The sequence below is a fragment of the Phragmites australis genome, chromosome 22, assembly GCF_958298935.1.
Source record: "Phragmites australis chromosome 22, lpPhrAust1.1, whole genome shotgun sequence".
Classification (NCBI taxonomy): domain Eukaryota; kingdom Viridiplantae; phylum Streptophyta; class Magnoliopsida; order Poales; family Poaceae; genus Phragmites; species Phragmites australis.
Window position 1 is genome coordinate 9,317,606 of NC_084942.1, and position 12,457 is coordinate 9,330,062.

Here is a 12,457-nt window from a genome sequence, read left to right on the forward strand (position 1 = left end):
CACCCCTGCCATCGACTCTCGCCGTGTTGCCTCGCACCCTCCAACAAAAGCCCCTTAGTCGTTGCCTCTACAATCAAGTAGCTCTATCACAACTCAACCAAGTGCTGCAGATCTTGAAAAACAGGTACTCAATTTCCAACTATCAGACTTGACTCTTTTAAGAGAAACAAATTCGAAGTGAAATATCTAGAATATGCTTTACACTCCATTTTCACACAGGTATGCCTCCCTACCTTTCTGTAGATTAATGCACTAATAAGACTCTAAATCCTTGGTTGATAAGTTTTTCCAAAACAACAAAATTACAGTTCCTATTTGCAGCCTTTCTCTGTTTTCCTTTCGAAAAATTCCAAAAGAAAACCAGAAATTCCATTTCTACCCCTTAAAAAAAAAGAACAAAATCCCATCGCCTCGTCTTCCCCTGTCTCTCTCTCCTCCCTCAGTCCCCTTTCTCTCTCACTACCCCCAAAGCAGCAGCAGCAGCAGCAGCAAACACGAAGCAAGCAGCGGGAGCCAATTCCCCAAATCGGCCCTCCCAAATGCGACTCCTCGCCTGAGGAAGCCCCTCCTAACTACCTCCTACTGCTCGCCGCCTCCATGTCACGGCCGGCGGTGGACCCGCCGGAGTGGCTGCGCACCCTTCCCGTGGCGCCGGAGTACCGCCCCACCGCTGCCGAGTTCGCCGACCCCATCGGCTACATCCTCAAGATCGAGCCCGAGGCCTCCCGCTACGGCATCTGCAAGATCGTGCCCCCGCTCCCGTCGCCGCCGTTCGAGGCCACGCTCGAGCGCCTCAGGGCCTCCTTCGCTGCCAATGCGGTTGCCGCCGGCGACGCGACCCGGGGCCCCACCTTCCCGACGCGGCTTCAGCAGGTGGGCCTCTCCACCAAGAACCGCCGCGCCGCGAACCGCCGCGTCTGGGAGAGCGGCGAGAGCTACACCCTCGAGGCCTTCCGCGCCAAGGCGCGCGACTTCGAGCTCCCGAGGCACGCGGCGCCGCCCAATAGCGCGACGCCGCTGCAGCTGGAGGCGCTCTTCTGGGGCGCCTGCGCCGCGAAGCCGTTCAACGTCGAGTACGGCAACGACATGCCGGGCTCCGGCTTCGCCGCGCCGGAGGAGCTTGAGATGGAGCCGCGCGCCGGCGGTAATGCGGCCTTGGCGGCGAGGGACGTCGGGGAGACGGAGTGGAACATGCGGCTGGCGCCGCGCGCGCAGGGCTCGCTGCTGCGGGCGATGGGCCGGGACGTGGCCGGCGTTACGACGCCGATGCTGTACGTGGCGATGCTCTATAGCTGGTTCGCGTGGCACGTGGAGGACCACGAACTGCACAGCCTCAACTACCTCCACTTCGGCAAGGCCAAAACCTGGTACGGCGTGCCCCGCGATGCCATACTCGCCTTCGAGGACGCCGTCCGTGTGCACGGCTATGCCGACGATCTCAACGCGATCAGTGAGTGCTCTGTTCTACCCTGCTTTTACTATGCTTCGGTTTCTTGCCTAGATGTGCAGGAGTGAGTCGAGTGACTGCCTGACTGGTCCTGGAAAGAGTAAGTCCTTTTGGTTTCCTTCTTGACGAGCAAACTCAAAACTTTTCCTTTAGAGTACCGTTGTGTTGTACCACTGTGCCAAAATAGGAAGTCTTAAATGGTAAACCAGAAATGTTTGTTACTGTGTTAGGAACTCCAAATAAGGCATTCTGCCATTACAATAGCATGTAAATCAGGCAGAAATCAATGCCATTTGATATGCAAATTTATGACTCGGAGAAAATTAGGGACGAGTAGGCATCAGTCAGTAAGCCATTTTGGGTACTGGAGGTTCTGATTGGAATATTAATTGAACTTGAAATTTGAAAACTAAATTGAGCTGTAGCAGATTTGATCAGGATAGGATCAGGGAGGCAGGTAAGGGTCATAGCAGTATAGACTTGGGGTAGGGATGGGGAAACTGGAACAGCATGTACCATGTTTTAGGGAGGGTGTGTTCACAAAAGAAATAAACTAATACTTGAGCCTTGAGGAAGAAGCCTAGCCAAGCTCAGTTTGTTTGGCGAACTAACCATTACTTAAGAATGACTTGAGCGAATCTTGAAGTTATGTCAGAACACGCTGCATGTACAAAGGAGTGTGCCCTGTTTCTCCCTGCTTTGGTTTCTTGCTTGGATGTGCAGGACTTCTACATGTCTAGTCCTGAAATGTCTTTTGGGTTTACTTCTTGACCAGCAAAGTCAAAAATCAAAACTTTTTCTTTAGTGTACCGTTCTGTATATATAGAACTGTGCCAAAGCAGGGAATTTCAAAAGGAAAAAAGGTGAACTGATTGTTAGCATGTCAGAAACTCCAAATGAAGCATTCTGACACTACAATGGCTTGTAAATCAAGCAGAAATCAATGCCCTTTAGTATCAAAATTTATGGCTTGGAGAAAATTTATGAAAATTTATGAAATCAATGCTCTTTAGCATCGTTTGAGATGGTTTGGGCATATACAACGTAGGCCCTCAGAAGCGCCTGTACATAGCGGAAGAATAAAGCGTGCGGATAATGTCAAGAGAGGTCGAGGTAGACCAAACTTGACATGGGAGGAGTCTGTAAAGAGGGATCTGAAAGACTCGAATATCACCAAAGAACTAACCATGGACAGGGGTGCGTGGAAGTTAGCTATCCACGTGCCAGAGCCATGACTAGACTTGCAAGATCTTATGGGTCTCATCTCTAGCCTACCCCAACTTGTTTGGGACTGAAAGGCTTTGTTGTTGTTGTTGTTGGGTTTTCTCTTTGACCGGCAAAGTCAAAAGTCAAAACTTTTTTCCTCAGGGTACAGTTGTTTATGTACCACTGTGCCATAATAGGAATGTTCAAAAGGAAAAACTGAATCGGTTAAGTGATGCAAAATTATCATGGCATACCGTGTTGAGGTCCCTGAACTTAGTTTCTGTTGTGTCGTTTAGTTCCCCAAACATCTAAGTGTTCTGTGGGCAGTAGCACAGGCAGCAGCAGTTGCACAGCAATCACTGACTGCAGTTACTGAAATCAAGGCAGCAGCATTAGATTAGATTGTGTATTATGTATTAGTTTGTTCAAGTTTTGATCTGTCAGTTTGATTTGGCAGTTAAACTTAGAGGTTGAGGTAGACTCAGGATCTTAGCTTAGATAGTTGGTTTGCTTAGATTGGCTTGTTAGAGATAAAGTTCCAATCTTTGGGGACAAGGCAACTTAGCCCTGTAAAATGCTACACACTTTAGAGTCAAGAAGAAATGAATTGGTCTTTTGTCAGTTCAAAAGTTTCTAATCCCAAATAATCTCAATCTATAGTTGATCTCTCTTTCCAATGCCCAAATCCCTTTCAAGCCATGATGTTTGGTCCGCTTCTTTCCGGTGCTAAACTGGGATTTACAATGAATTGCATCACCTAGGCTCCTTCCATGACATTCTTTCCTGTCCTTAACTGACAGATGAAACAAAGTGGCACCCTACCAAACTAAAACTAAAATTTAGGAGGCTAAGTGAGGCAACTGAACAGCTTTAAGAACTTATGAACATTTTTTCTTTGTTATACATAAGCAACTATCTACTGTCAGCTGAGCCATTTTGATCCAGACAGATAGAGGTACCAATTTTAGGTCTATCTGTCTGGTAACTAATGTCAGGATTTATATTTCTTCAAATTTGTGGTGGGTATGTGCCTGTTTTAAACAACATTGCTGATTACCAATGTTCTTGATGGCCATAATTCTTAATTCTTTTTTCCGAGGATCAGGTTATGTAAAGTTTAAGTTTGACAGAAAAAGTTAGTGATTATGACTGTTTGATAATAACTAGTCTTAGTGTTGACTTTTTAAGTATGAATGCTTCAATTTTCTTAACTCTGAAGAGAAAAATGTGCTAATGGATTGTTTATTTTATCTCGTGCAGTGGCTTTTCAAACACTAAATGAGAAGACAACTGTCTTGTCTCCTGAAGTGCTTCTTTCTGCTGGAGTTCCTTGCTGCAGGTGTTAATACATTTGTTAACATTCTTTTTTGTGACATTCATTCTTGGCCATTATTTTGAGTATTGGGTATAATGATTGATAGATACTTCTCCAAAGCAGATTGGTTCAAAACCCTGGAGAATTTATTATCACGTTCCCTGGAGCTTATCATTCTGGTTTTAGCCATGGTAAGCCATCTAACATATCCATATTCATATGATGCACTTATTGGGTCCAGTACAATCTTCCTTGGAGAATCTATTTGGTTGCTCCTGTATGCATAGTGTAGTCCGGTCCTGTTGTTGACTATTGTGAAGAAGGATTATAATTTTCAGTTAACCTAACAAGTGAAATGCTATCCTTTCAATTCCAGATCTATGATATAATGTTTTCATGCATAGATTTTTTTCCGTTAATTCCAGTGGAAAGTAGTACTTCAGATTTGTAATTGAAATCACTCATATCCCCACATATCTGCAATGTGGCCCTCTGGCCTCCCTGTTTGCAGCTAACCTTGCTCTTGGGTAAACTTATAAATAACCTGGTCATCTTCAGTTGTTGACTGGGTGGATAACCTTGTGCTACAACCTAATTGGTTAATATGTGATGTTTACACTGTACACCCATAAAAGAATTTTAAAAAATCACGTAATGGCCAGTTCATCAATGTTAGAAAATAAAATATCTCAAAATTGTTGAAAAATTGTGACTAGAGGATCCATTGGTAAGGTTTACTATTTCATTCTGCAAGTTGATGTTATCCATTCAAGCTATCAGATCACTGTTGCATTTTATAGTTTGCCATTTTGATTTGTGTTCTTCTGAACCGTTCAGAGTACGAGTTCTTGTTTTGGATTAAAAAAGATATCCACACCTATGAATGGAACAATTAATTTATTTGACTATCCCTTTTGCACAGGATTTAATTGTGGAGAAGCAACAAATATTGCAACACCTCGCTGGTTGCAAGTGGCTAAAGAAGCTGCAATCAGGAGGGCTTCCACAAATTGTGGTCCGATGGTGTCTCATTATCAGCTGCTTTATGAGCTAGCACTGTCATTATGTTCTAGGTGTGCTGGAGTAAATATGATCTTAATCTTGGTTGTTATAGAACTTTAGGATTATGTAAGAATATTGGACAATATGTCATCCTCATTATATAATTTATATAGATAACACAAAATTAACTAAATATATTCTCTTACTTCAAACAATTCATGATATATGCATTGTAATTTTGTCTAATTAAACTAGTCTCAGTTCCAGCACAGCCTGTATGAACTGGATATCAAATAGCAATTCTGTTTGTTCAATTCCCAGAATTATCATATTTATGGAGATGAATTTGTTTTGAACATTTTTCCCTTTTATAGGGAACCTAAGAATTTCCATAGTGTACCAAGAAGCTCTCGTCTAAGGGACAAGAAGAAAAATGAAGGTGAAATAATGGTTAAAGAAACATTTGTTGGAAGTGTGATTGAAAACAACAATTTTCTTAGCATCCTTCTTGGTCAAAGTTCTTGTATAATTATCCCAGAGATCGCATTTCCCCTTCCGTCCTTTCCAACGATGATGGCACCTGAAGTCACAGTTAAACAAGGCTTGATTCATGGTCCCTGTGGTATTAGCCATCAAAAAGCAGAAGATATGCTTGTTGATGGTGATACGATAGACAAAATCAAAGGGGTTGAGGACATGAGTGAGTCTCAATCAACTAGTGCAACCACTTCCTCTTCATGTAACAGAAGGAAGCTCTACGAAACAAAATTTGGAAAAGTTAATAGTGCTGCTTTCTGCTTAGCAACTTCAGAGATTCAGAATGGAGTAATTGAAAAAGGTAGATCACATCAAGGAGGCGGGCTCTTAGACCAAGGGCGGCTGCCATGTGTTCAGTGTGGCATATTAAGCTTTGCTTGTGTAGCCATCATTCAACCTAAAGAAGCAGCAGTCCAGTTTGTCATTTCTAGGGGGTCTATCTCATCAAGTGCGAAACATGGAGAAATTATGAAATCAGATGATATCTCAAACTGGATAGCAGAAAATCGTGAGATAGTTCCTCCACAAGGTTAGCAAGACTTGGATCGTACTCCTACTATTAATCCCTAAATCGTGTTTACCTTATATCATTCTCTTGCCTCCCCTATTTCACTTGTCTGTGTTGAATAGTGATAGTGATGATATTTCTTTTTGATCCAGTATATATCATCCTGATACTAGTCCTTTTTAATGCCTCTGGTCAAATGTTAGGTAAAAACAGATATTTCGTACATCAATAGCTACTGCTGTCATGCACTTGTGCATTATCAAAGGTGATGGATCTGCCAAATTTTCTAGTTCAATACCCCCTCCAGTCACAACTCAGAATTCAGAGTCATTTTCGACATTGACACGCTTTTCAGAACATAACATTGATCACCAGTTTTTATTGTAATATATTAATAAAACCTAACAAAATTAGAGTATTGGTAAAGTAGTTTCCGAGACAAATCTACTAAATACTAATATCATATCATATGGCCGATCTAAATGTCCATAAAAATACTTGTGGTCAAAGTTAAAATAGTTTGGCTGATGCATATTTCTGTTGCACCTTATTTTAAAGATGATGTTCTTTTGAGTAAGTGATGAATTAACCTACTTAATATCATTTGATTCTGTAGCAAATTGTAGGGTGAATGTTTTAGTGAACTGTATTACTTGTTTCCTTTTCAGTGTGTTCATTCAATTGACATAACACTTTCGTCCGTGATGCTCAAGACTCAACTGCTACATATTTCTATTATGTGTTTCTTGATGTTTTCATACCTTCTTTGGCCAAATGGCATCAATCAATGTTTCCATGGATTACAGTTCTCATGTCCTGAATGCGAATAAACGTAATTAAGTCCTTTTTCTTTCTGCGTACTTTGGAGGCCATGGTGTAATATCATCTCTCTTTTCAACAGGACATGCTTCTGGAACAGATGATAATATAATATGTAGCATAAGTTCAGCCCAAGTGCCTGATTGGTATAGACAGCTATACAGCAGCAGCACCCATGGATGCACATCAGCTCTTGGGCTTCTGGCTTCTGCTTATGATTCATCAGAATCTGATGAGGAAGCACCTGACAATATATCAAACGACAGTGAAAACAATGATGCAGCAAAAGGAGTTGCAAATATTGAGTCCTCGGAAACATCAGTTCAGCTTCAGAAGACAAATTTGCACTTGTATGAAGTGGAATGTGGAGCCAAAACGACAGCATCTCTGATGAAACCAGTAGAGAATAAGAGTATGACACTGACTCAGGCGAGTAGGGAAACATATATCAGCCATCTTGCAGGGCTGGGAGAGCCACTTACTTCCTACGAGGAGTGGTCTGCGTATCTGGATTTGGATGATGATCTGACTGCATCAGGCGTAAAAGCCTCTTCAGATACAAGTTTGAGAACAGCTAAAGGCTCAATGGGACAAGATGCGCTGGCCATGCTCAAGTACAACAAAGATTCCTGCAGAATGCATGTATTTTGTCTAGAACATGCTTTGGAGACATGGACACAACTTCAACAAATTGGTGGTGCTAATATCATGCTTTTGTGCCATCCAGGTATTTTTACACGTTCCCTAATTTCCATGGAGTTCCTTCGGCATTTCCTGTGTTATAAATAAACTTCAGTATTTCTCTTAGTATCTCGTTTAGTTGTTAGACTGATTGGTGGTATATCTGATTGATGATTATGAGAAAATGTTGAAATTATTAACTATATGGTGGTAAACATCAATTTAGGCACAAAAGGTGGAGCAATAACAAACCAAAAAAACTATAAAATGATCATATAGGATGATATTTCGTTGAAAGAATTATTTGCAAGAGATGCGCATGTAGTTTGTACATATTGTTTACAACAAAGAAATTAGATCAACGGTGACCAGCAAATGAGACTGAGGTTTAAGTCTTTTTTTTAGGGATCCCATGATGGTGCAAGGAGATAGTGCATCAAACTTTTATGTGCTTCCAGATCTTGTTTTGATTAGTCACATTTATCTTTGTTTGTGGGAAATATGGGCTACATTTATCAAAATGATACTCCCTCCGTTTTCAAATAACTGACACCTTTGATCAAAATATTTGTTTGCAAATACTTGTCATCACACGTTTTTCAATACAAAGTTTCCAATTTTACCCCTTCATCCCCCAAACCAAGTACAGCTGCTGGCCCTTCTAGATAATTCTAGGGACAAGGCCGAGCTATCATGGACATGTGACACCGATGTGTATTTCTTCATTCCTGCTCATGTGTGAAGCCAATGTGTGGTGCACGTAAGCTAAGAAAGCAGAGAAAACGAGCGCAAGAATTGCCCGCCAATTCTGAAATTTGAACAGCCCACTAATTTGCTCAGGGGCAATTTGTCATAAAATTATAAACAAATGATTGCCTAGTTCTCCGTGTCAGGGTTATGACTGTCAATGAATTGAAAACGGAGGGAGTATTATATTGTTTTGAGTTATCTTTATTAATTCCTTGCTAGAATGAGCAGTAGTAGCTTTCAAGGTACGTCTTAATCCTGCAATCTCTTGCAAAATGAAAATTCTTCATTGGTAATTCACAATGCATTTGCAGAATACCCTAGAGCAGAGTCGGCAGCAAAAGTCATAACAGAAGAACTTGGTATGAATCATGCTTGGAAAGATATCACTTTCAAAGAAGCAACAGATGAAGACATTGGAAGGATTCAGTTGGCTCTGCATGACGAAGATGCTGAACCCACAAGCAGTGACTGGGCAGTAAAAATGGGTATCAACATATATTACAGTGCCAAACAGAGCAAATCTCCACTTTACAGCAAGCAGGTACCATACAATTCCATTATTTACAAGGCATTTGGCCTAGAAAATCCAGACAGCTGGACAGATGATGAAGGACAACGATCAGGCACAAGAAAGAAAAAGGTGGCTGGATGGTGGTGTGGAAAAGTTTGGATGTCAAACCAAGTTCATCCACTTTTAGCCCTTGGGCATGAAGAACAGAACCATGACATGGTTTACAGCAAAACAATGTTCTGTACTAATTCCTATGACAAAATACAAGAACCATCGACAAGATCTGCTACCTTGATCAACCAAAGCTTATCAAAAAGAACGTCTGGAAGAAAAGAGGGGGACTCTGTTGAGAAATCTAGAGCCAAAAAGAAGAGATGCACTGCTTCTGATGAAGCCACTTTTCACTGCAGTGGCATTGGGATGATATCTGAAGCCACCCATGACCAGCCTAGAAATTTCGATGATCATGTCAAACACGAAGATGGAGATGAAAGTGAGGAAGCATCGAACACTCAGCAACATCAACAACATGAATTTCAAAGTATGAACATAAAAACAAGTTCTAAGTGGCGAAAGGATGATAAAAGAAACAACAAATTTCATGAGCTACAGGATGAAAAGGATGACATTGACTGCAGGCTTGACATAGATAGCATAGAAAACACCACAATAGGTGACTGGGATAACAGTACACAACAAGGACTTGGCGTTGTAAAAGTGAAATCTGGTGTTAAATTGCAAGGTAGTAATAGAAAACCCAGCAAATGCAAGGCAAATGATGATTTGTTGATTGTAGACAAGAAACTGCAAAAGATGGGCAAGAAAGCAAGTACTACGAAGCAAAAGAATGATAAGACAAATAGGCAGTTTCGAGAAAATCACAGTGAAGATAATAATGTGGTGCTTCATGAAGATAATGGATATGAAGCCACACAAGACAACTGGGATAAAATTCCAAAAGAAAAAACCGATGATGTGAAAGCAAAATATAGAGGCAAAATGCAAAGTGTTAAGAGAAAAAACAGCAAAGAAGGGTGCGATAGAGGAGATGAAGCCACAATAGACAACTGGGATGAAATTCCAAAAGAAAAAACTGATGATATCAAAGTGAAATCTGACGGCAAGATGCGAAGTGTTAAGAAAAAAGCCAGCAAACGTCAGTCAAATGATGGTTTGCGCAATGGAGATAAAGGAGTAAAATTTTCTTGTGATATAGAAGGGTGCGACATGAGCTTCAGCACCCAGCAGGACTTATTGTTGCACAAGCGAGACATTTGTCCTGTAAAAGGATGCAAGAAGAAGTTCTTCTGCCATAAATACTTGCTTCAGCACCGCAAAGTGCATTTGGATGAAAGGCCACTGATGTGTACATGGGCAGGCTGCAAGAAGACATTCAAGTGGCCATGGGCGAGGACAGAGCACATGAGGGTGCATACGGGGGTGCGACCGTACGCATGCACAGAACCTGGCTGCACCCAGACATTCCGGTTTGTGTCGGACTTCAGCCGTCACAAGAGAAAGACTGGCCATTCCTGTGATAAGAAAAGGAAGAAGAGTACATAATTTCTAACCGCTATGCACAAGTACAGGTTTCTTCTCTGACAATGATTTGAAGGGGATGCTAAACGAATAATTGCATCAGATTCTATTAATTGCGGAATTAGTCCACATAAGGTGTAATTCATTTCATTGCTTACCGCCTCTGCATAACAGCCAATTTTTCTATTGCTTTAGGTCCAACTGACCTGTTGTTGACTGGGATTATTCCAAGTCAATTGTATCGTTCATTCGTTTATCCAGAGAAATTGGAAATTTGCTCGGTCAGCATGATTAAAATTAGTGTACTTCTCTTGTCATTAGAAGGCATGTTGATCTGTGGTTAAGTGCCCCTTTTGAATGATAAAAGGGTGGCAGCCTGAGGTAAGAATTATGTGCATGCTTCACGCCAGTTTTGTTTTGGCAAAAAAGAAATATGATGTGATCTCGGCTAGAGTAGGAAGGTTCGGATAAAGTAAATGGTTTGTTGTATGAATTGTTCGATATTATCTCAAAGCTCATCACGTTGATTTTCGGTTATTGAATGTACTCGCTTTGCTGGTCCTTTTATATGTACTCTTGATTTTCATCCTCATGGCTTCCAACTTCTGTGATAGAATCACATGCTTTTTATGTTAATATTCATATGTGCAACTACAGACATTTCTTGCTCCCCAATTTGGCTTGGTGGAAGTGCAAAGAATATGGTCGTTGAAACGCCCAGCTCAAAATGTAGTTGAATTATCCTCGTGTTTGATTCCTTGTATATGGTTCAGGCCTACGGGGGTTCACCCATCCAGTTAAGGGCATGTTCGGATACAGGGTAATATGATGCAAATTAATTTGAACCGAATTCGGATTTTTTTTTTACCAAATCATAAAATTTTAGAGCAATTTTAGGTGGTTCGTGTGCTTGGATTTAGACAATAATTTATGCGCTTACTTGCGGTGCTTTTAGAGTTTGTCACAACTTTCTCAGGTGTTAATAATAGTTGTGATACTTTTTTAGACCAAAATTATTTGTGGAAAAGATGTTGACTCTTCGGGAGGACTAGTGGGGTGCTCAAATGGAACATTCCGTGCAACAAGTTCAACTTCTGCAAGAAAACAGGGTTTGGTCCAAACCATTTAAAAAATAATAATTCCTGAAAGATCAATTGCAATAGATTTTAAAAAATGGATAAAAAGATTCACATATTTCTTTTGAAGAAAACAAGATATTAGTATATACATCCTCAACAATTCACCCCAAATGCACAACATCATAATTGTAGTAAATTGAGAATATAATTTTAAAAAAACTGGAACGCTTTCTGCAACAATTGAGAACATGTGATGCAACAATATTCGAAACATGGAAATAAACCTGCCAAAGAGGATGGATGCAACGGTGGGTGCAAGAAACCTAAGTTACATGGAAAAAAATAGGAGAATAAATTGGGAAAAAAATATTTGCTTTTTTGACTCTTTAAACTTGAGCTCTTTTATGGTACTTCCAAGTGAATATAACCAAGGTTAGTAAGGATTTCTATCTGGTACTTTCGTTTGGGAATAGAATAGTAAATTTATTCATTGGTTAATAGGGAATTTAAGTAATTTGCTCCAGCATTTCTTAGATGAGAAACATTCATGACATTTTCTTGCTGGATCAAACGAACATAACACGCTCAAAGGAGCTACGAAAATCAAGAACGCAAGTCGTTTAACTCACGTGAACGTGATAGATCAAAATTCAAGAGAACAGGATGCAACCTTCTTCACGCTGTTATTATCTCAGCAAGTAACTCGACAATATACAAGACTCGAAATACTAGTAGATAGCAACCAACGTAACAAACTTTCTTGCTTGAGGCTTCTCGATCCATAAACCTAAAGATCGTTGGGAATGAAGCCGCCGCTGAAACCAGCTGGAATCAAAGACCAGCAGAACCCAATTGACGAGTTTTATTTTTATTTTTATATCTTTTCATTAAAAATTTAAATAAAGAAATTCGTTATGAAAAAAATTATAAAACTAGGCGCCTGTAACCCTCTGAGAGGGTGGTAGGCCTGCTTACCGCCTCCAGGAGGGCGGGTGACCTAACCGCCCCTTCAGAGGGTGGCAAGGGTGCTAATCGCCTTCTCAGGGGGCAGGTAGGGCATGTG

The 12,457-nt window shown here is 40.9% G+C and overlaps 1 protein-coding gene across 1 annotated transcript; it reads left to right on the forward strand.

Moving 5' to 3' along the window:
* The first annotated feature begins 418 nt into the window (after positions 1 to 418).
* Positions 419 to 10,632, forward strand: LOC133904815 (lysine-specific demethylase REF6-like). Its single transcript, XM_062346384.1, has 7 exons — positions 419 to 1,450; positions 3,914 to 3,992; positions 4,092 to 4,159; positions 4,891 to 5,041; positions 5,345 to 6,036; positions 6,917 to 7,561; positions 8,577 to 10,632. Exons 1-7 carry the CDS (start codon positions 598 to 600, stop codon positions 10,337 to 10,339), a joined length of 4,251 nt encoding a protein of 1,416 aa, XP_062202368.1. The 5' UTR covers positions 419 to 597; the 3' UTR covers positions 10,340 to 10,632.
* Positions 10,633 to 12,457: the final 1,825 nt, after the last annotated feature.